The 26232-nt window shown below is 43.4% G+C and overlaps 2 protein-coding genes and 1 long non-coding RNA gene across 10 annotated transcripts in view; 2 read left to right on the forward strand and 1 right to left on the reverse strand.

The window, feature by feature from the left end:
- Positions 1–11998, forward strand: part of MAPRE2 (microtubule associated protein RP/EB family member 2) — a gene marked incomplete at its 5' end in the record, with an annotated part of 100264 nt that extends 88266 nt beyond the window's left edge. For 3 of the 6 annotated variants that reach the window (XM_080578448.1, XM_080578444.1, XM_080578445.1), the window contains 3 exons: positions 2664–2822; positions 2919–3044; positions 9051–11998. In XM_080578448.1, coding sequence (XP_080434574.1) covers positions 2664–2822; positions 2919–3044; positions 9051–9122 — 357 coding nt within the window. In that variant the 3' untranslated portion in view covers positions 9123–11998. The remainder of the gene's footprint in view (positions 1–2663; positions 2823–2918; positions 3045–9050) is intronic. The other 3 variants (XM_080578446.1, XM_080578449.1, XM_080578447.1) reach the window with 1 other exon arrangement.
- A 903-nt stretch (positions 11999–12901) lies between these two features.
- The window catches only part of LOC308188912 (ethanolaminephosphotransferase 1-like), a 56018-nt gene continuing 42687 nt past the window's right edge, over positions 12902–26232 (reverse strand). For both annotated transcript variants that reach the window (XM_080578442.1, XM_080578443.1), the window contains exons 7-10: positions 22270–22318; positions 19950–20130; positions 16328–16510; positions 12902–15138 (exon numbers count right to left, since the gene is read on the reverse strand). In XM_080578442.1, coding sequence (XP_080434568.1) covers positions 15073–15138; positions 16328–16510; positions 19950–20130; positions 22270–22318 — 479 coding nt within the window. In that variant the 3' untranslated portion in view covers positions 12902–15072. The remainder of the gene's footprint in view (positions 15139–16327; positions 16511–19949; positions 20131–22269; positions 22319–26232) is intronic.
- LOC308188918 lies at positions 16428–22260 on the forward strand. 2 transcript variants are annotated; one of them, XR_013945872.1, is made up of 3 exons: positions 16428–16532; positions 19195–19316; positions 20553–22260. It is a non-coding gene; the product is annotated as an uncharacterized lncRNA (long non-coding RNA). The 2 variants fall into 2 exon arrangements; XR_013945873.1 differs by lacking the exon at positions 16428–16532 and having other exon boundaries at positions 18619–19316; positions 20553–20655; positions 21065–22260.

Below are 26232 nucleotides of genomic sequence, written 5' to 3' on the forward strand. Positions count from 1 at the left end.
CCCCTTTAGGTACTGAAAGGCTGTGGTGAGGTTTCCCTGGAGCCTTCTCTTCTCCAGGCTGAACAGTCCCAGCTCTCTCAACCTGTCTTCATAGGAGAGGTGCTCCAGCCCTCTGATCATCTTCATGGCCCTCCTCCAGACCCACTTTAACAGCCCCACATCCTTCTTGTGCTGGGGGCCCCCAGACCTGGACGCAGCACTCCAGGTGGGGCCTCACAAGGGCAGAGCAGAGGGGCACAATCACCTCCCTTGCCCTGCTGGCCACCCCTCTGTTGGTGCAGCCCAGGACGCAGTTGGCCTTCTGGGCTGCAAGCACTCACTGCTGGCTCATGTCAAGCTTTTCATCCACCAGAACCCCCAAGTCCTTCTCTGCAGGGCTGCTCTCAATGAGTTCTTCTCCCAGTCTGTGCTCATGTCTGGGATTGCCCCAGCCCAGGTGCAGCACCTTGCACTTGGACTTGTTGAACCTCATTAGGTTCACATGGGCTGGCTTTTCTAGTGTGCCCAGATCCCTTTGGATGGCATCCATTCATTCTGCTGTATTGACTGCACCACTCAGCTTGGCGTCACCTGCAAACTTGCTGAGGGTGCACTCTGAGGGTCCCACTGTCTGTGTCATTGGTAAAGATTTTAAACAGCACCAGTCCCAAGACAGGCCCCTGAGGGACACCACTGATCACCAGCCTCCACCTGGATATAGAGCCGTTGACCACTACTCTCCGGGTGCAGCCTTCAAGCCAATTCCTTATCCACCGAATAGTCTACCATTTAAATCTATGTTTCTCCAATTTGGAGATTGGGACATCATGTGAGACTCTGTCAAAGGCCTTACAGAAGTCCAGGCAGGTGACATTAGTTGGTCTTCCCTTGTCAACCGATGCAGTCACTCCATCATAGAAGGCCACCAGATTGGTCAGGCATGACCTGCCTTTGGTGAAGCCATGCTGGCTGTCTCGGATCACCTCCTTGTATTGCATCTGCCTTGACACTGCTTCCAGGAGGATCTGTTCCATGATCTTCCCAGGCACAGAGGTGAGGCTCACTGATCTGTAGTTCCCTGGGTCCTCCTTTCTACCCTTTTTAAAAATAGCGATGGTGTTTCTCTTTTTCTAGTCACCAGGGACTTTGCCTCACTGCCAGGACTTTTCAAATGTGATGGAGAGAGGCTTGGCAACTGGATCAGCCAATTCCCTCAGGACCCTAGGATGCATGTCATCAGGCCCCATAGACTTGTACCTGTTTGGTTTCATCAGGTGGTCTCAAACCTGCCCTTCACTTACAGTGCAAGGGACTTTGCTCCCCCAGACCTCATCTATGGGTTCAGGGAAACGAGAGACATGGGAAACCTGGCCCTCAGTGAAGACTGAGGGAGAGAAGTTGAGTATCTCAGTCTTCTCTGTCATCACCAGTTCTCCCTTCTCATCCATCAAAGGAGGCACACTCTCTTTGGCCTTCCTTTTCTGAGCAATGTACCTATAGCATCCCTTCCTGTTGTTCTTCACATCCCTTGCCAAGCTCAGTTCCATCTGTGCCTTGGCTTTCCCGATCCTATCCCTGCACATCCAGATGGCATCCCCGTCCTCTTCCCAGGCCACGTGTCCCTGCTTCCACTGCCTGTGCGTTTCCTTCTTGCTCCTCAGTCTGACCAGCAGGTCCTTGCTCAGCCACGTCTGTTTCCTGCCTTGCCCGCTAGATGTGTTACACACGAGGACGGAGAGCTCTTGCGCTCGGAGAAAAGTGTTCTTAAAGAGTTACCAGCGCTGATCAGTTCATTTGTCCCTAAGGACAGCTTCCCAGGCGATCTCATCCAATAACTCTTTAAACAGCTGGAAGTTTGCCCTTCTGAAGTTAAGGGTCCTGACTTTGCTCTTTGTCAGCCCCATGTTCCTCAAGGTCACGTTCTGCAGCAGTCCCGGCAGAGAAATCAAGACCAACGGTATAACTTAAAGACACTTGTGTGGAAGGCTGCAGTAAGAAATGATACTTGAAACTTGTGATATTTTTTGATCGAGACAGCACGTTAATCAGACCAGAAAGCCTGTAGTACCTCCTGGTCCCTGCATGCTCCGGCAGCCTCAGGGTGCTGAGGCGCAGGTCTGTGATGCTTCAGCAAGTGGGGAGGCAGCAAAGAGGTGAAAAAACAACACGGCAGCACTTGCAGCTAGCCCTTTTAATTTCCTAACTGGACCATTTCCCTTTATGAGCTTTTCTACTAGCTCTGCATATTTCTAGGCGAGGAGATGCAGTAGGTTTCCAAACAACTGCACATTAACCCAGGCAGAGTAATGCAATTCCTGTGCTGAATGTTTTATTAATTACCATTACATTACGTTTCTGGCAGCTTTATTAGAAGCCGGATCTTAAATAGCTCTGACTCTTGAACTGCTGCTTTAGGTTTCAATGTAAAAGAACACTGAGGAAACTGACCTCTAAGGATCAAGGTTAGAAAGTATCCACGATGCACAAGGGGGAAGCCTGATGCACTGTTCTCTGTTGTGTAATATTCGGTCTAGCACTTCAGAAAGTGGAATTTACTTTTTGTGAATATAAGCTATAAAAATGAATGTATATTTGGGGTGGTGGTTGGCGTGCATAATTTTAGACAGTTGTTTTGTCTGTAGTGCGCCTCACAACTGATGCACCATGTACTGGTTTGTATGCAGGTACATTCATTAAAACTTGCACTTGAAGGCGTGGAGAAGGAAAGAGATTTCTACTTCGGCAAATTAAGGGAGATTGAACTTCTCTGCCAGGAACATGGGGGAGAGAATAATGACTTTGTCCATCGGCTAATGGAAGTCCTTTATGCTTCAGAAGAACACGTAAGTTCAAGCTTACTGTGTATTTTGTTGAGACAGAACAGCTTAATTCTATAAAAGAAATTATTGACACAGTATTGGGTCATGTCCTATATCTAGGTCAGCAGAGCAGTAGCAGCTAGGATTTCCATGAATCCTCCCCCCAAATGGAAGCTTGCTTTCACAAACAGACTTTGCAGCTTGGGGAATAGACTCGGGAGGCCGGCTGCCTTTTGCTGCTTCAGCGTAGGTTTTGTTTTCTACTTTTGCTGAAGTTAATCTGAAATGGGAGTGTGTGTGTCACAATTTTAAATTGATTTCATGTGGTCCTGAGACTTAGTTTTGTTTTGCTCCTACCTTTCTGCATGAAGTGTTTTACTCGTGTTCTTTAAGGTGTTGAGAACTAAAAAGCAGGGAAATTCTCACAGAGGTGCTGTTTAATGTCTACAGCTGTGAACCTTCTTTCCCATGTGGCAGTGTTGTAGTACGTACAGTGCAGGTTGCCAAATGCATAATTATATCCGCAGAAGTAATGCTCTTTCGCATTTTTTATCCTGTTGCTATAGGCAAAATTCTTCAGCGTGCAAACCAATAATCCTCTATTACCAAAATTGCAGAAATGCATTGTCTGCGAGATTAAACGAGAATCTCATTGCATCTTAGATGTGGCACTGTAGACACTGAACAAAGCAAGAAGCTGTAAAGGATACTGGCTAAATTCCTCAGATACACTCAGGGATAATGATTCAGTAGAGATTTAGCCGAACTACTGCTATTCGTGCTAACTAAATCCCTGTGTGCGCTGTTCTGATAATTGACCCCTCAGTCTCCACTGGACGATAGCTTTGGCTCCAGAGCGTATAAGCATCAGCCTAATCTCTCAGTAGCCCTGTGGCACTGTAGCCTTTCTTACATCTGTTCCCACAGAGCTGCTGCAGCAGTAGTCAGCTGACTTAAAATTTTATATCAAAAGTCGTGCTGAAGCAGCTGCTAAATTGTATGCTTTTCTAAAATAGACTAGTAGAGCACAAACGAATGTTGGGTGCAAGAGGGACGCAAGCTTGTCACTGACAGAGGCCACTGCTCAGATTAGAAGTGACAGGGGAAAGAGGATTTGTTCAGTGGTGTGGGGTGAGTGCTAGAGAGGAAAAGGAGGAGGAAACCATTATTTTTGCAGGAGTAAACAAGCAGACAAATTTGCCAGACACGTGATAACAGGCTAAAAGAATTACACACATATAGCGGTCACAGAAAATGTCTTCTGGATTCAAGAACAGTGATTTATTTATAAAGCAAAACCAGAAAAATCCCTCTTCTCCCTATACCCCTACCACATCTGTCTCTGTTGGCTTACATGGGAAGTGATTCCCAGCCAAGGAATGCATTAGTTGCGTTTCTTCCTGCAGTTTTCCGTGCCGGCAGCACGCATTACAAAATGTCCTACTTCAGTCCACATCTCGCTGTGTTATCTGCTTACTCCCTCCAATACTTTTCCTGTTGAAAGCACCGTCAGTGCCTGCACATGAACTAGATACACGAGCTGTGCCGTTATCTAGAATGTGCTTCCAGTTGGAGGCCGTGGATGTCGCTTCAGCAGCAGCAGAGCCCTGACCTCTCAGGGAAGAACGCAGAGGTCATTCCCCACTCATTTTTTTCCTGCCTTTCAGTGACAGGATTCATCTCCTTATCTTCTGGGGTACACATCCCCTCTTCAGCTTAGCAGACAGACTAGGGTTTGCTGAAGCAAGACCCCAGTGTGCTAAGACTGAGAACCACAGAGTGTGGTTACCTTGCTGATGCCTACTTCTTGCTTTCGTACTTTGCTGTCTCATCGGCCTGCTTTGACTCTAAGTTCTGTTTTTTCTCTCTGTCTAATGAAGTTGTTCCAAGTTAAATTCTCTTATCTCTCCACACTTTGTGGGTTAATCCCTTGGTAACAGCAGTTTAGATTTCCCAAGCCCCAGATGGGAAATAGCCCCAAAGCACAAGCTACTTCAGCATTCCTGGTTTCTTGCTAATAAGTGCATGGTAAATCCAGCTTAGATTGTTGTAATCTCTGTTTCAGAGTGTCTTAAATATTCGGGGCCAAGTAGGAAGAAAAAAAAGTTTGCATTAATTTTCAGGATTCGTGGCAGTTATAAATGATACTGTGGCCATGAGGTTTTTCTCCAAGGAGGGAGATGTGAGGTAATGCAGCTCACGCATACTGCACAAGTCATACCTGACCGAAGCCTTTGTACTTAAATATCATGGCTAAGTTAAATTTGTTTTCAGTTCATTCCTCCAATAACCATTTCATAGTGATCTCAAACTCTTCCTTCATAGCTGTAATTTGACAGGAGTCTACTGTACTCTTTGTAGTGATCATGTCCTATTTTTCATGCCAACTTATTCAGAAAGGACAAGTCTCTCTATATATCCTAATTTTGTGTTACGCTTAATTTAATCCTTATAAAAGAAAAGTCTGGACAGCACTTCAAGTGCTGAAGTCTCCCAGTAGCTCATAGGTCCCCCATGAGACTTGTGGGCTGTCAGGTGAATTCTACGTAGAATGACTCAGAATACAAATACAGAATTTGGAACTTAAAAGGTGTGTTCTCCAGACGTTTGGTTATTGTAGTATTGCACCGGAGGGATTTTTGTCAGGTTCATGTTAAGGGTTTGGTTTTTTGTATTTTCTTATAATTATTTTTTCAGAATTCCAAGTCATAGTGCAGTTTCAACCAAGAGACTTCATGAGCTTGTTTCATTTAATTCGATAAAGGCTATGTTTTTAAGACTTCTTTTTTTTCCTTTATTTTGCTGGAATTTTGAGTCTTACAGCACAATTATCAATCTGTTTGGGTTCCTTGTTTTTAAGGCTTCTCCTTCTCCCTGGTACAGTTCTGTTCTAAACCTCCTCATTATCTGTCTTTGCTTATGCAAGAGGGATGTCGTGTCTGCATTTAAAGTTTGGCTGATCAGTCTGTAATCCTTTGTAATTTTTAATTACAAATTGCTTTTTAGTAATCTTTCTGCTTCTTAGTTTAAAAAAAAAAATCAAAGTAGTCAGAGAACGGTATTGAAGAAGGATGCATTTGGGTGTTGCAGGGAAGCGTGGCCTCTAGCACTCATGCTGTGGCTGCTACAGACAGGATTGAGACCTTGGATAGTATGCAAAGCATTTGGTAGTCTGGTTTTATAGCAGGAGAGCTTCCGACAGAAGAGCCAGAAGAGGCTGAGTGCCTGGTTATGAACGCTGGAGCCATATAGGTCTTGGCATGAAGCAAAATTGCTGCTGCTTTTGCTTTCCTAGATAGGCTGTTCTGGTTCAGTTCATGCGGAAGTTGGATGGATCTCTTTGATCTATGGGTTGCTCGGCTCACATTTCCAAACAAATTGCTTGAAATTCAGTTGGTCTTGTATCTTTCTGCTCTAGCAGCCGCTACATCTGTTGCTGCTTTTGGGAGAGGCACCCACCCCCCGCAGCAGCTGGTTTTGATAAAGAGTAGCTTTCCAGTCTGCAGGCACACCTGAATAGTTGGAGGCAGATGGGCTGAGGGTCGAAAGCGAGCATCTCTTGTAGTGGGAGGCAGAGATGGCCATGGTCGTGTGATCTGAGTCAGAAATAAATGCTCTGAATAGACCTTCCACTACTTGCCTTATTAGGGGATGCTATTCAAGGAGATTCCACAGTCCCAAGGTAATTGTGCGGAGTGATTCTTGTCTTCCCCATTTCACGTATTTATACAAGCTCCGCGTACTGGAAAGCACGTGTCCAACTCCCAGAGCAACTTCTGGGGTAGTCACATAAGATTTACCATTTCCATCAAAGGTAAGCCTGGCAGGAGGGGAGCCACTGCTCTTCTTCAGAGCTGCAGGGTAGGTTCCCAAGCCACTCCCTGCGGTTAGAGGCTTTCCCTATTACGCATGAAAGGATAGCATGTACATGACCTATAAAATCTGCATGAATGTGCTCTTCTACTTGGCGTATCATAAAATCTGCACATGTGGAGCCTATTGAACAGGTACATAACAGAGCAGGTCACATAGCTCCTTAGGTTTGAACACACTTCAGTTTTCTTACCCTGTAGCGCAGGGTCACGTTCTCAGAGCAGGCAGCTTCTGCCTGGAAACTGGTGCACCCCTGAATTCTTGTACTCCTGCAGCCCGTTGCAGAAGATGGGATTTTTGGATACCAAGCAAAAAGAATTTGTGACTTGACATCCCATATGCGATAAAGGCATCGCTCCCCCAAGGGTGCCATGAGACGCAAAACTGCATTTGTCCCATCTGATACATGTGGCATCTACCTGAAAATAGCACCTGGGTGACACAGAAGCTTGCTTTCAATTGAAATCTGGCTGTTCCTGTATGTGGTAAACAGCTGAATATTCCTATTGTATCAACAAATGATAGGGACCTTATTCACTTGTTCCTGCCGTTTAGAAATATGAATATTTTGCTGCCAGAAGGGGAGCATTTTCTTATTGTATAAGCTGCTCTGAACTGTTCTGGGAAGATTCAAGTTACGGCCTCCTTTTTCTTTCAATTTTTGCCTCCAGCTAGAAAACTTAGCAGTGTCAGTGTCTTAGTTTGTTGTCCAAGCTGCTTGCTGCTGATGAAAATTGCTGGGAGCCAGGCGAGTTCTGCAGAGGCACCTCATCAGCGAGGGTGCATTTGAATGGCAGCTCGGTGTCTTGGAAAAGCGTTTCCCTTCAGAGCTGCCTGCAGCTGAGCACTACTAATGCAGGGCAGGGAGTAGATGTGTAGGATCTTTTCAGCAAACCGTGCCGTGGAAGGATGGAAATGCGCTTTAGAGAGAATCTGTACTTGTAGCTACACCTGATGGGAATAGAGAGAGTGCTGTGAGGAACAACCAGCCTTTCTGAGCTCTGATATATCTAGGCCAACTCAAGATACCAGGTCTGTTGTCTCTAAATTGAAAACTGTTTAAAAACTTGAATTTTTTAAACATGCGATTGCACGTGCAATGAGGATCCAGCATTCCTCTCAGTCAGGGTTTCCTCTCACAACAGGAATTCAGCGGCACAGCTCTAGAAAATACTACGGATAGTAATCATGTGCAAGAGGGAGCTGTTCAGTAGTGATCACCTGCCTTCTAGCAGTAGCGCACCGTAAATAAGCGAATAGTGGACTTTTTCCAAAGAAAATGTGTTCATGCCTAGCAAATCTTTGGTTATATTTTCTGGATAACATTAAAAATCATGGTTTTGATAGCCTTTGAACTCTGGGCTATACTAGCATGAGTATATCAGTTTGGGAAAGTAGTACAGCTGACCTAAAAAAAAAAAGTGAGTTTAATTTTTAACGTATGTGATAGCAAAAGTGCCTTGTCCATTTAGAGATACAAACCTGCAGTGAAGGTTGTGTGAAAACTGTAGCAGACAGGCTCAGAAATCTTTGGGCAGGCTGAAAATGGGAGGACATCAGGGTGTGATGATGCAGCATCTGACTGTGGAATATCTCACTACCTGGTTATTTGAACTGATCGCTTGCTGGAACAGTTACACTCTGTGAGGCTGAAAACTGACACTTTTTCTGTGGAAGTGTCACTACTGCATATACACTGATTAAAAGCAGAATAAATGCATTTTATTGTAATGTCACAAAAATCTGCTTTTCTCGGGAAACAGCTCATTTTGTATTTATGTGCAAGTCCAAAAGTAGTAGAGAAACAATAAACAGTTCACAATGTCACGAACACAAATCAACATGGATATGCCTAATTACTCCATGGAAGTGGTTTTACTCCATTTTGAATTTTTAACTGTGCCCACGCCCCATAGGCTGCAGCAACAAATTGCAGTAAACAGACTTCTCATAGTCTTAAAACTCATTAAGTAAAAAATTATGCAAAAGAGCTACTGAGAGATTCATTTGTACAATGGCTCTGATTTAAGTTACCTAGGAGCTAGCATTTATTTTTGTCAGCTTTCATTGCAGCAGAGATTAAAAAAAAAGCTCTGAATTTCAACTTTGTCTTAATATATTGAAGCACATAGTTTAATATTAAGCAATCTAACTCATATAGCCTTGTGAAAGGCCAAACAGAGACAGGTGGAGACAGAATATGAGGGTGTCAAAGTAAATCAGTGGCAAACCTGAATTATTAGCTGTCTTGTGTTGATGTCTTCTCATTTGAATGAAAGTTAAAAGTTGAACTTGAGGCTAGAGGGAGCACGGTGGGGCGAGATTACAGAAAGAATGCTGTCTGCTGAAGAATGTTTTGGGGTCTTTTTCTGCCTGCAGGAGGGCCACACAGAAGAGCATGAAGGTGAAGAGCAAGTCCATGAACAGCCCCAGCAGCAGGAGGAGTACTGACTCACCCAGCGTCTCTGACAATTTTCATTTTGTGTGAGAACTTTCTTCTGGAGAATGGAACATGTGTGGCCTCAAACTTGAAATCAGTTCACTCCCAGTCTGCCATTAACATTTATGTACCATAGTGAGTGCCAGCCAACCACTGCATTCTGTACCCATACTTTGCCAAGATGCATTTGCAGAAGTCTTCTTTCAGTGTATCTTCCCAAGAGGTTGTAGGGCTACATCACCTACTGTACATCACTGCAACTTCACCACTTGGCTGCTTGAGATTTGTTCTGCTCTTTTAAGAAAATATATATATTTATTTTTTTTCTTTTTGTCTTAAGTATGATACACTTGTAACTTGTTCTAACATATTTATATTGGCATTTTGTGTGGCAAGAAGTACCGTACCACTAGCTGTGTCTCTCACTTTGTGGTGCTTTGGCGTTTTCTAGTACATCTGCCTTGGGGCATAAATTCGGTCAATTGGAATAAAGGGATACAGTGGAAGTCGTGCTCAAGCCATAACGATGAGGTGTGTTGTGGAGGAAAATGCTCGTGTTGCTCACGTTTATTCCTTTCCCGCCTTCACGAAGTGGAAGGCATAGCATCTGTTTCACTAGGAGAGATTTAAAACCTTGTGTTAGAAAGCTTGTTAGAAAGCTGCATGGTATGTTTTTTGACTTATTTCTGGAGGACAGACATCCGCTTAAGTTTCTTCTGAAAACCCTCCCAGTTTCCTGACTAGTCAATAGACATTTCCCAGCTTTTCTTCCTTCCTGAGGAATCCTGTCCCAGCCTCCAGCTTCAGCTCTGCCCGCAGAGGGCTCAGCGCTGATGCAGGGGAGGAATCTCCTTGACACAAGTGTAGCTGCAGGACGCGATCTCTGCCGTCATGCTTGGCTTCCCACCCCTCAGAAGAGGACAAAGTAGGCCAGACATTTCTTTTCGCTAACCTCCCCCCTCTGCTGCCCTGACCATGCAAGTCTGGAAGATGGAAAGCTTCCTCACTAGTGCAAGGTACGGGGGAAACCCAGCCACAGAACTAGCCCTGAAAACCCCCGAGCTCCCTGTGAGTGGGCGGTGGACACCTCGTGGGTGTTGAGGCCGCTTCTGAAGCGTGGAGAGGCAGCGAGACGTCCTCCTGGAGACGGTGCGTGCATCAGACCCGCTGGCCGAGGGGCAGCGAGCCAGCTCTGCGCTCGGCTGACCCTCCTGCAGCGAGGCTGGCGTGGTGCAGCAGCACCTCCACCCGGGAGGCGCCTGCGGTGAGTGCTCCTCTCCAGAATGGTCCCTACCGCCCTGTTCTAAATGATGGTATTTTATAAACAGGTATCTTGAAGTGTATAAAGCATTCCTTGTTTTTATCGTGAAACTGTGCATTCTAGTCTCTCTGAATATTTTATGCTTGGTATTCTTGGTCTCTCACTTGGCTTTTCTTAATTCTGGATTGTTCCTCTGATCAAGCAGGTACATGGAAGTCCCAACCCAGTCTGCAGTCACTGAAACACTCAAAAACCCGTTGAACAGCTAAACCTTCTTAGGTCTTCGTGCACTCCTAAAGCATGAGCTCCCAGCTGATGCTTCCGTAGAGAGGTTTTTAATTAATCAGCCCACCAACACGCGCGCACACATGCAGTTTTCTGTCCCTAAGAAATCTTTTGCAGCTAAGTGGCTCTTAGTTAAATGTGAGAACGCTGCTGTTGTGTCGCACCGCAGGCAATCTATAAAATACTGTTAAACATTAGAACAGGTATTTCTATTTCCTTGATTGCTCCCCGTGCCCATGGAGTTTCTAGACCCTCTGGGTTGAAGATCTTCTGGCCCTGCCTCCAGCATTGACCTCACAGCCTACCTGGTAATAGCAAAAGTACTGCATCCTGCAGGCCAGCACTTTCCTTTCTGATTTTTGATTGGTTACAAATACGATCTGGTTTATAAAAATATGTATTTTCCAAACTAAGTATTTCCGAGAATCACCACAGATGGGGGAATTGTCATTTTCATTGTATTTGTGTTTATTAGAACCTATGTACTTATTACAATTGTCATTGTAATAAACGGTAGTTCTTCATAATGCTGTTGAACTGAAGAGCAGTTACTAATTTTTTTTCCAGTCTCCAGAACGTCCTTTAACCTGTAGGGGATTTCTGATGGGGCAGGGAGTTTGGGATCAGGCTATAAACCTAATCAGCAGCAGCAGTCTGATTACTGCAGTTTGTCCTCCTGCTAATATTCGAGCAGGTGCAGGGAGAGCACTTCAAGAGAAAACGCTTCTCTGAAGGTGCAGACAGTTGGGTTGTTGAGCTCCCAGGGGTTCGTGGTCAGGCTGTGGTGCCTCTGAACTTTTCTCTCTGAAGCACGTTTAAAGAACGACAACAACAACAGCTGAACTTCATTTCCTTAAGTTCTCTCCATCCTGGTTTTGGTCTGAGGAGCGTAGTGCTCTTGCTGCTTGTGTCAAGGAGGAAGTGACTGATGCAGGGAGCCGGGGCAGTAAATTACCTCCTGGGCACTAGAAATGTGGCTGTGCTGAGGGGAGAGTGATGCTCTGAAAGGGGAAAGAGTTGTCCTTCTCCCACCCCCCTGCGAGTAACCCATTATTCCGTTATGGTTTTAATATGCATTTGTAATTACCTTTACTAAATAGCACACCATAAAGCTTTGGTTATATATTAAATGTAAACTGAAAGGAATGTAAACATATGTATTGTTAATTATAAATAGATGAGTAATGACATAATAGATACAAAAAGTCTTATCCAGATGTATCAGTCATTTTACATTATCCACAAATTGTCGCATGGTAGAGTAGATTTTTGTCTGAATATGTGAATAACTTGACTTGCGTTTATCTTTTTACATATTTAATAAAAAAATATATGTTAAAATCTGTCTAGCTCTAGAGACTTCAAAACATTCTAAAACAATACTTTTCTGTTTAAAATACATATATTTAATTGCTTCGTTACTGAGTGCATATGGGAGCAGGAAGAAAAAGACAGCTGCTTTAAAAAAATAAGTTCACTTACCCTGTGTCTGCAGGTAGTGTCTATTTATTTCCCCAAGAGCCCAGCAACTGTATCACTTTCTACCAAAACCAAACAAATAAAAATGTGCATGTATGCATGTATATATGTGTGTATATATGTACATGTAAACAGAACATTCTTTTTTATGGCACATGCTTTACAATTTCAGAGTACTAAATCTCCTGTAGCATCACTTAGTTTTGGTACATCAAAAGCAAAACTTAAGGGAGCTGGGAGGTGGAAAGGGCACAACAGCAAAGGCACTGAAGCACCCAGTGACCTTTTGTAAGGGCCAAGGATTCAGGGATGCAGCACCTAAAAGTCACCTGTTTTAGGCCTTTCTGCCACAGGTTGAAGCCACCTGGCTGTGTGCCACCACCGCGAGGTCAGACCAGCTCCTGCCATCCTCCCACTACCTCCAGGTACCCCAGGGCAGGGGCCCGGCCCTGCTTTGGGAACGTTTCTGATATGGGGGTAGGTGAAGCAGGGACCAGAGGAGCCGATTTCCAACCCGGGCACCCAAACCTGTGTGAGCAGAGCTAGTTGCATTGCTTTTTGTAAGACGTGAGGGAGGCGTGTCTTTGGGCTTGTGTGAATACTCAACAGCGTAAAACGGAAGTAATACATTTTCCAGTTCAAATAGTTCAAAAGAAAACTTCCTGACTTAACTTGTTGGCCATAACAAATTGTTCTTAAACCAAGCTCTGGTCATCTTTGTACCATTATCTGACTTTGCAAAATAAATCCGACCACACTGCCGTATGAACAAAGTGTTTTTATTCCCTTTCATTGAACCAGTTGCCATCGGAGACGGCTAACAATTCAGTATGTATACCGTGCATTACATGATCTCTGTTTATACTTGTCTTTGTAGAGATTGTAGTGACAAGTTACTTTCAAAAGGAAAAAAAAAATATTTGCCGTGTCTTCATGTGGAATACAAAAATGTCTGGAGCTTGATTTCCTTTTAAAGTGATGCTATATTTCTGTTTAGAAAGGTACAAGTGCAGGCAGCTTGTGGCAGTTCAAGTTTCAAAATTTCATTTAATGCAATATTTCAAAATATTCCATTACAGTGTACCAAATTGTGCAGCTTCTGTGCCCCTTATTTCCAACTGCTTTTATAAATAAGTGCAAAATAGAGGGAAAAGGAAAGCCTGTCCACAGAGTTCCTTCAGTACAACCACTTTCAATCCAGAGATATTTTTGTTTATTGTATTCTTATTCTTGTCAGGGCTTCCTCCAGATACTTTTGATGGACAGGTTAAAAATATTGAAGCAGGTCAGACTTTTAAATCAGTGTGTCTTTTATCTGAATTAATACTTAACTTCATCAAACAGTGGGATTTCTCCGTGCATGCCTGCCTCAGACTCGTAGTTGCTGCCAGGGGAAGTCTGCCCTACCAACCAACATCGTGGTGGGCCGACTACAGTGACAGGCAACCTTAAAGTGAGGCTGTTCGCATAACGTGCAGGTGGAAGATACGACTAGTTGGTGGTCATCCGAAAATTGTAATACTCTTACTGATGTACGAGGATGTTAACTGGGCGGAAAAGTGATCAGGCCAGTGATAAAGCCAGAAAAAAAAGGTCTAAGAATTGAAAAAGGTGAACCCAAAGTTTAGTGGCTCAACACCTGTGTTTCTGCCCTGCTTCTGGCAAGTGAGATACTTAACAATTTAATAAACATGCCAGTCAGTCAGTCTCACCCCTCTGTGCAAGAAATATAATCTAATGCTTACCTTGGGGAAAGCGGACAGATTGTTTCATTAGTGCTTCAAGGCCACAAAGTCCCTTTGGCTAGGGCAGCATATGAAAAGAGATGAAACTCAAATTCCCGGCTCTTCCTCCAAGGCACACAGAAAGCCCACATATATTATAGATGGAGAGAACAGTTTACATCTGCATGCAAATATGTAATGTCAAAAAAAAAAAAGCTCTTGTCTGATTTGGTTGGTTTTTGTTTTTGTCATTATCTGAAACCACAAGAATTTGTTTCAAGAACAAAGGCAAATAATTGTTTGCTTAGCATTTTGCACTGATAGACGAGGTTCGAAAATATTTAGAACGTGCGTGGCTGGCTCCTTTTTCACTGCTCGTTTCACGGTTTGTAAAGCTGTGTGCTTTGCAGTGAAACGTGAGCATATTCAAGCATTTGTTGGCAAAATTTATTCTCAGCTGGTTACCTTTGTAGGGCATATTGCTTGTTGCTACTTAAATACCAACAATGTGCTTGTTACTGCATAGAAAATAAGTATAAAAGCAAGCGCCTCCGGTATGGAGCCTGCATTTTGGACAGATACAGGTCAGCTGAGTTTCATCTTAATGCTGGGGGGGAGGGATCCTGCATTTCAAAAATAATTCAGTGTGCCCATAGCTTTCTGATCTCAGTCTCTTCACACATTCGTTTGAGGTGAAGAAAAGACTGAATGTGCGTAAGCCCTTCAGGAGACTGCGTGGAAGAACTGAGCTGTGAGAAAACAAATATGGAAACTGCAGCAGGCACAGATGTCTGAGTGGGAAGGACGTAGTGGGTGGGTTTGCGTTGCTGGGGTCTCACTGGTGAAGAGCCTGGGCAAAACCAGTTCTGGTTATAAAACACCAAGGGTCCCACGTAACCCAGCATGGCTTTATCGAGGGCTTTGGGCACAGTGGCAAGGAGGAGGAAGACAAAAGCTTCAGAGAAGGTGACACGGCATTAGGGAAGAGAATAAATATTAGCAGCAGCATAACTTGGTAAACACGTCTCTGCTGGACAGGAATTTTCCTCTGAGATGAAGCATCTTGCTGCATAGCTCGTTGTCGCAGTTGTTCGAGTATCTGGACTATTCTATTCTTTGGTTATTTTACTCAGATTAATTCCACTATTTATCACATCAAAAGAGCTGGAAATCTCCATGTCAAGTGTTACAGTCTGACCGTAGTGCAGGTGTTCATTCTTGGACGCGTTTCTTCAGGGAAAAGATGTAAATGTTGAAGTGTTCGCTCAGCTGCCTCCCCTGAAGATAAATCACAGGGATTAGCAAACAGTCCTGTACGAGCTTCACAGCTCACCAGCTCTCTCCTCCTGGTCACACGGGGGAGGACCCAGCCACCGCCCTGGTGTACTTGGGGCCCTAGGAGTACATGGGGACCTACAAGTATCCCCACACGAGAGCTGTGATCGTGGCACACCTCTTGCATCACACTGATGGGAAGTTAAATTGCTACAGGCCGGATCCACAGCCGACATAAATCACGATGGAGCTGGGCCCACTCATTCAATAGCGGATTTTAACCAGGTGATCCCATTGTGATCTCCATTGACTGGCCCCTGTTGGTGCTTGGGTAAAGTCCGCAACAATGGCAATGTCTGCTGACAAAAGGCCTCTTGCAAAGGCAGGAGGAAAAATCCTTGCATCCCAACAGCTATCTTAAATAAAGGAATGCTGAGCAAATCCCTATTAAATGAGGGATCTTTGCCATGCAAGATGTTTTATCCGAATGTAAGCCCCCATTAAGACACTTTCCTAAGGATTATTTGACAATGCTTTTTAGAAAAAAAAAAAAAGGCATTAACTGAGGAAAAATGAATTTAAGCAGTAATTCAGAGGATAATAAATGACAAAACTGATATGTAACAGACACAAAAATGTGCGGGTAAGACTAAATGAACTGGAAAACCTTTCATGTCTCCGGCTTGAGAGATGCTAAATAGAAGCCCATGAAAAGATGAGAAATGTGGACAGTTATTTTGCCTGCAGATTGAAAGCAGAGTTAGCCACCTTATTGCAGGACTTTTATGCATTTTACTTTGCGTTTCACCTTCCTGGTTTTTTCACTCAAGTAACCTCAGGAGAAGAAAGGGCAAAGGGGTGAGGGCATTCATACCAGACGGATCAGCTGTTATGTAAACCTGTCCATAAATATTATGACTGTGATAGTTTTGAAGCCAATACCAGTCATTTCATTGGAATTATTCATCACTGAAGCCGCTGCATGCACAAAAAGGCACTGCCAGCAGCAAACTGATATTATTTTTTATTTTTTTAACTTTACACTAAATAAAACACATAAGAAACCTATAACTTAAAACTGAGACTCCTGGACAGGGCCCCAACCAGAGAGCACAGACACCATCCCCGGGCCCCTTATCAGCGCCATGCCCCGCGCAGCTCTCGCCCGGCCGTTTCGGAGCCGCCCGCTTACCACGCAGATGCCGTAGTGCACATGAGCCGCCGTGACCAGCGCGGTGAACGCGGCCAGCACCGCTTCTTCTGCCCAGCCCAGCAGCCCCGAGATGGCTGCGTAGACCACCAGCGCCAAGGGGAAGAGGAACCAGTGGAGCAGCTCGGGCCGGGTGCTGCTCATCTGGCAGACGATGACTTTGCACTGCGGGAACAGAGGTGGCCAGGTGAGAAGAGCTGGGTCAGCCGCAGGGCGGTCGGCATGTTCCTAGACAGCCTGCATCCATTTTCTCTGTGGGTTGCTTTTGACAGGGGAAAAAAACAGGCTAGACTTCAAAATGGAGCCTGTTTCTACTAAGAAAACGGCTATCGATGACAAACTTTGTTCCTCGTTGTCTGGGACTCTTAAAGGACTTTATTGAAAGTAATTTAAAATACACGCTTCTTTTAGGGAGACAATGTTTTGACACATTGCACTTTATGAGCTGAAGCCCAGCTTTGCAAAAGGGGAGTTTGTTTGACACTTGGTGCTTTCACGCAGTCTCGTAAAGTTGTAATCCCAAATCAAATTGCCACCACTTAGTCACTAGGAGAGCACAGTGGTATTCTAATCACATGGCATGGCAGGAATATATTCTGGTTTGTCGTATGTAAGGGAGGGAAAGGTATATGCCTCTTTCAAATCCTGTTTTTCTTTCCTAGCACTACTCCATATACTAAAACACCCACCTGGGCAGCACCATTTCCCTGGCTCGATTACAGAGACGAGCTCCCTGGAGATGGAGCTGGGGCCCAGGGAAAGGGATCCCAAGATCCCTTTCTTCCTGGCAGAAAAAAATGAATATACAATGCATGACTCAACTGAAAACAATTAGCTTAATTTTACTGAGATCTTGAACAGTCATGAGATGAACTCAGTTAAGTTCAGATTTATATAGTTAGGCACTCGAGTCCTTTTACCTGTTTTAGACTCCTTAAGCCATTTGTCTCATATACATTCTCTTCGGGGAAAAAAAAAATGTGATTTAGGAATTTTTTATCGATTTAAGTTTCGCTCAGAATTTGAAGGTGGTCACAAATAGATTTTATGCATCCTGAAAACAGTGAAAAAATTAAAAAAAAAAAATCATTCCCTGTACAGTGCTTGAAATCCTGTAACAGAAGGAGTAGCAGTCTGACTGAAATCTAATGAAAATAGTGGCTTTACTATTTGTGCTATGGACGCTGAAGGATGCAAAAAAACCAAACACATAAAACTTTCAATAATGCAAAAAGTAAGCATACGTACATAATGTAAATTTATTTGCTTACTGTGAATTATCGGTATTGACGATGAATTTTTTTGAATAGCACCAATTCTGTAACTCCTTAGAAATTGTTCTAGAGGGTATCAGAGATTGCTTAAGAAATCTCTCTAATACATAAATATACTCTATATTTTTTGGCTGAATGATTGCACTTGTCCCAAGGTTGGATTTCACATTGTTTTAAATCATTATTATGCCATGCTGTGTGTGATACTCAATTTTTCGTGAAGACTTCTTAGGCGTATTTGGAGCAATTCACCTTTAGTGCTGCAAAATGGGCTCTGTATGTCTCCCTCAGCTCCTTATCTCTCTTCAGCTCCTGGTCCTGCAGCAGTGCCTCTCTCACACTAAAAGTCAGCCCAAGGCCCCATTAGGAGATGAAAATACTCAGGTCTGGAGAGGCAGACTGGAAAGGAAGGGTGACGCTGTGGGACTATGCCCTGTGCTTTCTGATCCCCCTCGCCTCCACCTTGCCGAGCTACCCTGGTACTGCTGGATTTAAATCTCTGCGGTTTATGCCCCTAGGTGGGCCCTGAGTGCCTTTTCTCTTAAGATCTCCCCAGGAGGTTCCTCATGAAACATCTCCTGAGGCGGCCATCAGGGGGCCACCACCTCAGCCGCTTCAGTCCCCCACTGTGGTCACGGCTAAAGGTCTCCTCTGTGGGGCCTGAACCCTTCACGCAAGTGGGGACACTTGCCTCTGAGGGCTTTGCAGCTCCCTTATCCCTCCGAGGGACAAGCATCTTTCCTTTTTAGGCCTTTTTTTCCTCAGTTTAACCAAAAATGCTGGAAATGTCCTGTCTCTCAGGACGGGCTGGAGGCCCTTCCTTCTGCCCACAGGTGGGAGGCCACCACTTTCCCTACAGGCCCTGACTTCGTGCAGCTGCGAGGCCGGGTCCGCAGCCAGGCCTTTAGCCAAAAGGTCTGCAGGGCAACTGGGCACGTTAACAAAGGCACGAGGAGCTTGAGATAGCGGCAGGTAGCGAGGCAGGGGCTGCAGCACTTTTAAAACGTGATAAACTACAACTAATACACATACATTTTTAATGCTCGCTTTTAAAATGCTATACCCTTCAGCTAACATGCAGACATTTTTAATTCATGTAAGCCTCTCGTACTGCAGTGGATGTTTTGGAAAAACTAAAAGCAAGGCCTTAAGTATATGCACTATACTCAGTGCCTACGAAACTGCAGTCTACTGAGAAACTTCTGTTTTGCCTTACTATTTTTCTTCTATGGTTCTATGAACTTTTGTCAGATGAAGTCCTTAAGATGGAATTGTTCAATTTGTGACCCTCAGAAACATATATTTATAGAATATATATAACAAGTGTCACAATTATTTTTGTCATTCCTGAACGTAAGTTTCTACAGGGGTTCTGCTTTCCCTTCTAATATCCTGCATTTTCCAAGCTCTCTCTCACAACCCAAGGCATTTCAAGCCTTCCACTTTTTACATTGGATGCAGCGTTGCTCAGTGACATGATTTTGAATAGCGATGGAGACTGCCTTCTGAAAATGCCAGCAGGCGCTGTCCTTTAGGCTACCTTAGCATTAACCAGAGGAACACCTTTCTATTTAGCTGCTGCTCACTTGCTACTCTCCTGGCAAGAAAAGAAGCACGAGGCCTCCTGCAAAGAAGAAAGTCCTGCGTCACTTGCAATGGCCAGCATTACTGCCTGGCTGCCCATGCTGTTCACCAAGGTTTATGTCGCCTCCATTGGCATTAAAGGGGGGGAAATTGGAAACAGTGTTGATGTGGTGTAGGAGAAAGCAACCCTTGGGCAGAGAGCCATCACTGTGCTCCTGCATCACTTCACATCTTCCCCTAAAAACAACTGTGGGTGGTATGGCCTTATTCTGAACGGTGAGGGGGAGATGTGGGATCAGCCGATGTGCAGGATACAGGACTGTGCGTGCCATGCTAATGGGGAAAACAGGAGGGAAAGGCTACAGCCACCCCCAGCTCTTGCTGGTAAGTCTGTGCCTACACTGAGCTTCATTTTACATTTCTGCCTATGTGTGGTGCAAATCTGTTAGATTTCTGGAAGGGAAGCCTTCCCAGGGCTGTTCATAAAACCCTGGGGGGAAGAAATCATTAAAATGTTATGCTGTAGTAGAATAAGTACCGCAGCACTGTAAGCGTCCCCAGCCCAGACAACCGCTGTGATATATTTTTGTAAGAGAGCGCGTAACACAGAGGTAGAGGCGTGGTGTAGGCGATTCTGCTGAATTTTAACTACAGTTTCTGTTCCCTTCTGTTTATTTATGTAAAAATAGAAGTCTCGCTGACACAAAGCTGTCTCTAAATAATACCACCACCACAAACATACTTACAATAACATTTGAGAAAGTAACCCCAACCATCCATAAAAATAATCTTGGTTGCTTTGCTAATATGTTGCCTGGAGATAAAACCACCCAGACTGTAAGAAGAACGAATAGCAACAGAGGTGACACAAGAGGTAGGAGTCCTTCATACAAAGAACCATTCTTCAGTGTTTTCTTTAGATGTGCTCTGTAAATAAATACAATGATTTTATGGAGTAAGAAAATTTATCCATTCTATTTCCACACAGTAACTTCAAACTCTAGCCTGAACTCAGCCCAAGAATTCATCTTGCAGCGCAACTACCTGTGCAAATGTGTTAGGTACCCGGGCTTTTTAAGAGAAATTGTAGGATACCCAACGAACACTAATTTCTGGGCTAAAATTATACTGCTTTATTTGCACAGCTTCTGTTCAGCTCCCCTCCCTAATTGTTGTCTGGCAGCGGACCACTAGGCTTAGAGAACGTGAGCTGCAGTAGCTCTGGTACCATAGCTGTCGTCCACATGCACAGCATGCAGACTTGTCAAGTCAAAACATATATTTTTAGATAATGAACCTTCTAATGTGAGACATGTAATGACTTCAGCTGATATGCCCCACGTTTTCAGTGACAACACAGCCATGCAGAGGGCTTGCAGGTTTTACTGTTGTTTCGGTTGGGCAGAGGTGCTGCTAGACAATCCTGCATCATTGGCAAAGTGCAACCTAAAGGTAGGGAGACACTTTTTTTTTTTTTTAACTAATTAAAGAAATGGAAAATTAATTACAAATTGTGTTTTCTTGGACATTTTAAGTTGCCTCTTAGAGATAACAGTATTATTGGTAGTAAAGGAGTGTATTTTCTGTCAGATAGAAAAAAAGATAAGTGTAACATCTACCTTTTGCATCTTTCTTGCGTACTCATTCAAGCAAAACTCACTGAGAAGTTATAAAAACAGTAGGAGGTTTGATGTACTAAAAGTTCACTATCCTTAAACCATTTCTTCATATATATATTTCAGAAGAACGATTCTGTGTTTGAAGTGTACTGCAAAATATCCTGTTCAAAATCTCTGAGTATTTGTGTTTATAAAAGCAGCTAGACAAAAATCCAATAAATATTTTTCTCATTCCAAAACAGAGCATACTTCTGATAAAATAACAACTGAGAACAGGCAGCAGGATGAAGAAGGAAAGAAGATTATTGAAAATCTCAAATCCCTCAACGCCACATAGCTCATGTATGGATTCTTCAAGCAACCTTGACTGGATGTTTAGAATTACAATGCTCTTCTATTCAGGGGAACAATAAATCCCACCAGAAGACCTGTGTCAGATAATGACATGAGATGGCAAATGCTAAACAAAAGTCCCAAAATGAGAAGAAAGAGAGCAAAAACTCGATGTTCGTCAGGGTAAATGCTGCTGCTGCCAGGGCTTGACATGCTCGCGGTGCTGTCCGCCTTCTCCCAGTCCTCCCTGAAGCAAAGCCCCTTGCTCCACTGCCTCCAGCCCCCACCCGGAGCTGCCCCAGGCAACCTGCCCCAGAGCCCAGCCTTTCTGCAGGTCCTCAACCCTTCCTGCCCCCCATCTCCTTCCCTAGGGCTATAGGGCAACATGAAAGGGGCTGCGTAGGAACTATACATTATCATCTTAGAGTCTCTCCAAAATGCAAATGCTAATATTCATTCCTGCTAATTCCTGAAGACAGGGAGTGACAGTCCCTCCTCCAAGAAACAAAGTATCTGAGAGACCTGATGTGACAGATGAGGGAAACGAGCTACCAAATACTAAAGGAAGGCAGAGAGCATTAATAAAAATAGGCCATCAGAGTATAACCGAGCTGTGTATAAAATTTCTAGGTGCAGCAAGCCAACTCTTGGATGTAATCATAGCTCGCCACGTGCCTGGCCCATATCTGATGGCAATTATCTGCAGCCTTCAGAGAGAGAGGGGTTTTACAGGAGGATCTGAAAGACAATAAACTCCTTTATGGAGTGGGAATGATCAGCTACAGAATGTTACCTAGGGCAGGTAAAAGTTACGAATCACATTTGGTTGCAAATAAAATGCAGTGTTTATAACCATAGGGCTTTCATCAGTTCAGCATCCAGGAGCAGTGTGAGACTGTCCGGAGAATGGCAAGGCAAAGAAAAATGAGAGGAGTTACAGACATGGAAAAGAAACCAGTCAGATGCTGAAAGCTGACCAGAAAAAAAAACCTACAGTACATATTCAGGACAGCATCTGGCTGAAAGATTACATTTATTTCTCATGTAAGAGAACGATTACATGCACAGAATTAAATGGGAGGGGGTAGTACTTATATAATATTAATTCACTTACCTGTGAATGTTGTATAGTGTTTGTGGAAATGAAAGAAGTAAACTGAAGCCTGGAAGGAGAAAAAAAAAGAAGATTCATATGCTATGATTTACAGTCATTCTGCACTGACAACCTCACAGTCTCTTGTATGATAACCGAGCTAGTGAGCCATTTTAGAAATGACTCAGTGTTCCAGTACTCATTACAGGATGCAAACTCCATTTGCAGGCTCAATAATATAACCTTCCTTATTTTTCCAAGACTTAGGTGCTAGAAGTAGTTGCTGATACAGGTTTTCTTGCGTAATGAGTGACAGTAGCTGGAAGATTTTTAAAAATTACGATGTAATGAGTTGGCAGGATCAGCTATTTGTAATACAGGTTCCTCTGCTGGACCCAAGAAAGATCACGGCCCCATTTAGCATGAGCTGATCTCTGTTCATGTAGAAAGAGACGAGTCTGACGCCAAAAGCTTTCCAGTGGAATATATAAGGACAATTAACCTCCAACAGTGCTGCCCACATTAGTGGGGAAATAATAGGTTTTTAATTCAATATACTGAGATTAAAATAATGAGTTGTTTTGCTGAAACAATAGTGTAAATGAATTAATTTTCATGATATCATTTGGATGATTTTTTTTGTCTGTTTTTTTTTTTTTTAAATACAGCTGTGACCTTTCCGGAGCTCAGCTTTAACTGACAAAGGACAAGGAATGTGCCTTTGTTAACGCTGTGTCTCTCTGCATTGCTGCTGCGGAGAGCCCTGGAGCTGGCTGAAGACCCACTGATACACGGTGCAACACCCACACACGGGCTGCTGGTCCATCCGAGGGACAAAGAAAGACTCCAGCTAAAAGCTGACATTCAAGGTTTAAGAAAAAGCAACAATATTAGCCAGCCTAAGTGGGTGAGAATGTATACAACCCCTCTTTAATCTGTGACACCCATGTTCTACGTGTTTCCCTACGGAGCTCTCTGGTTTGGGTTTGGGTTTTCCCAATTTCTGTGTATCAAGTGCCTTTACCTGCTCTGTTTGCTGCTTGGAGATTGCTCTATGTAGTATATTTCTGCCTGGCTTTACAATATAAGGCATAAGGATTATTGAGGGAGCACTAAATGCATACATAATTAACATTTTTTTATGGGGAAGAACAGCACTCCGATATTGTAAACTTTCCGGTTTTACCTTTCAAAAATTAATTTAAGAAATGCAGAGTAGAGTCAGGGCAGCAAACTTTTACCTGGTTATTAGAAATTAGGCAAATTAAAAGGCAGTAAGAATGGACACAGGTAAGAACTATTTCACAGCACTTTGTACTGGGGCCAACATGGCTTAACAGAGTCTCAAGCAATGTCAGCGTTTAATGTTCAGTCCTCAGCAAAGACATATCTAAGCCTTTAGCATGGCCAGAGTGGCAACTCAAGAGAAGGCAAACTAAAAGAGCAGGAACAGTGGAGATCAGGATTGCTGGAAAACAAAAGACATAAAAAGGGATGCAATAAATATTCTCCTTCCCCAGTCTTTCTGATTATCTTTTAAAGAGGAAGAAACAAAGAACTGGAAAAACAATGTCCAGGCTGTAAATAATTTCAGGTATTGCATTTTCACGTGTTTACTTGTTGTTGCTTCTTAAAACAGATAGGTCAAAGAACTCTGCTTCTTTACCATTGCAGAAACTCTGTATCAAAGAGCTGAAGGCTGTGCAATCGAAGTAATAGCCCAAGTATTTTGTAAATATATTTATAAAATTCACAAGCGTAGTGCCTTCAGAATTATTTGTGTTGTATGTGCACTACAGTTAGCTATGTTTTCTATTAGGCAGGGAGGGCTAGTTCAATAAAATCTTGAGTTACGTACAGCAGTTCCAACATCTGCATCACATTAGAGCAGACATGAGACAAAACATTGACTCTTGAGGTTAAATCTAAATTTCCTGCTGCAATCCTGAAGTTTGATTTGTTAGGAGAAAAGCAACCAAGAGGAACAGAAATAGAGACTGGAACTAGAAATAGAATTCAAAGACCAATGGTTGCCAACGATTTGTTATTTTTATGAAGTGCCATTTTAGTTAGAAATAACACACTGACCACAAACAATCCCCAAGCTAGCTAAAAGTCGCTTTCTGAGCGGGACAGCTACACCAGTTACTCGTCTGTATTTTGAGGCAGCTTCCCTTTAACGGAGTGAGAGCTGAGGATGCGGTAGGGAAGGCAAAGGGTGTTCCCCTGTTTCTTATGGGATTTTCAAAATTCCATCATTTCCTACGACATGTTGCTTTCCCCATCTTTTTTTAGCTAAGGAGGCCTGGCTCGGGGGCTGCTTTTGGTACTCATTAAGTCTGCTTTTTAATTGGCATTAAGGAGTTCTTTGTGCCCAGGAGCTAAACTGCTGCTTCCACATTGCTGCCATTCCCTGCTGGTCCAGGGAACAAAAGGTGCAGCCTGGAAAGCCACCAGGCTGTCCCTCTGGCACTCAGCCACCTTAGCACTGCCCAAGGGACGGTGTCGGTGCTTTTTTTCTTTTTTTTTTTTTTTTATGGCCTATTTTATTTTAAAATCTTTTTTTTTAATCAAGCTTAGTGCATTAGAAGTTTTTATCACACTATATAAAATAGAACTCCACAAGTATTTATTAAAAGTATCACTGCTGTCGCAGTACTTTTTAATTTCACATTTAATGTTTTCCCTAGCCTATTTAAATCCTGAAGCCCAACAGTAACAAAACAGCTCTGCTCTCGGGGCAGAAACACTAAAGCACAGATGGGTGGCACAGATACACACAGGGAATTCTTGTGTCATGCTAGGCTGAAGGTATCAAGCCCAAATCCTGAGCCTTGCGCTATCTTGCCTCTCTTTTCAGAGAAACAAGCATTTACAAAGCTCTTTATTGGGAATTATTTTGTCTGTATTAAAACACAACAACAAAAACAACAATGCATTCAGGAATTCGGGATTACAGATATGTCAGAAATAAAGACATATCTTGTTTTCCAAATTTGTACATATATGCATACAGATTTATATACCTATGAACACAGATACATAAGCACAGACATACGCATATATATGTGTGTAAAGAAAGGACCAAAAAGGTAATTCCCATCAGTTCTAGTAACAGCTTTAGATTTCATTTAGTGCTTTCAAATTCAATTCCAAACTGTAAGATGTTAGTTGTGGGATATTTCTGAGCGAATTTAAAAAACAAACAAAAACAAAGCGAACGTGACAGATAGTGTACTACATTTGTCTGAGATGTTACACTAGACTGGCAGTAATGTAATTAAGTTATACGAGGGCATCTTAAAGCATGCCCCCAAGCCTGCTGAAGGCCAGCAGGCTGCAGGGCTATCGTGCCACGGCCCAATGCAGTTACTTGGTGTGGCTGCTGTACCTGCAAAGAAATGAATGCCAGCACTGCTGCCAGTTCTAGACAATGCTCTTCCATTTACCAACAAAAGAGGCCCGCGCTGGCTTTCAAGCAAAGCCAGAAACCTATCTCAGGTGAATGTGCTCCTGAACACACCAAACTACAAAGATTTTGAACAATGCTAGATAAAAAGCAATTCTAAGTAGGTAGCCAGGACAACGAAAGCTCTGTTTTTACTGAATTATGCTGCTTCAAAGGAAGAGCAGTGCTTATCTTAGCTGTTTATCTTCTCCACACCTTTCTTATTCTAAATTCTTTCTGATGGGTACCTTTCCACTCCGCTTGTCCTTCCTCAAATACACAAGTCCCAGAGCAGTGAATCCTCCTCCCAATTTGGAGGCAGTGAAGAGGTCTGCACAGACGTTTGACTTCACATATTGCAGAAATTTAACTCAACAAAAACACTTTAACAGTTGTAGGTGCATTTCAGTCCAGAAATTAAATACCATCACCCTCCTCTCTTATTCTTCAATATCCCGTACTTGTCTAGGTTAATAATTCATCATAGTCAATGCTTGCTTTAATAAAATGGGCTGTTAAATTTGCCATTTACCTTC

Source organism: Anser brachyrhynchus (genome assembly GCF_964034855.1).
Source record: "Anser brachyrhynchus genome assembly, chromosome: 2".
Classification (NCBI taxonomy): Eukaryota; Metazoa; Chordata; class Aves; order Anseriformes; family Anatidae; genus Anser; species Anser brachyrhynchus.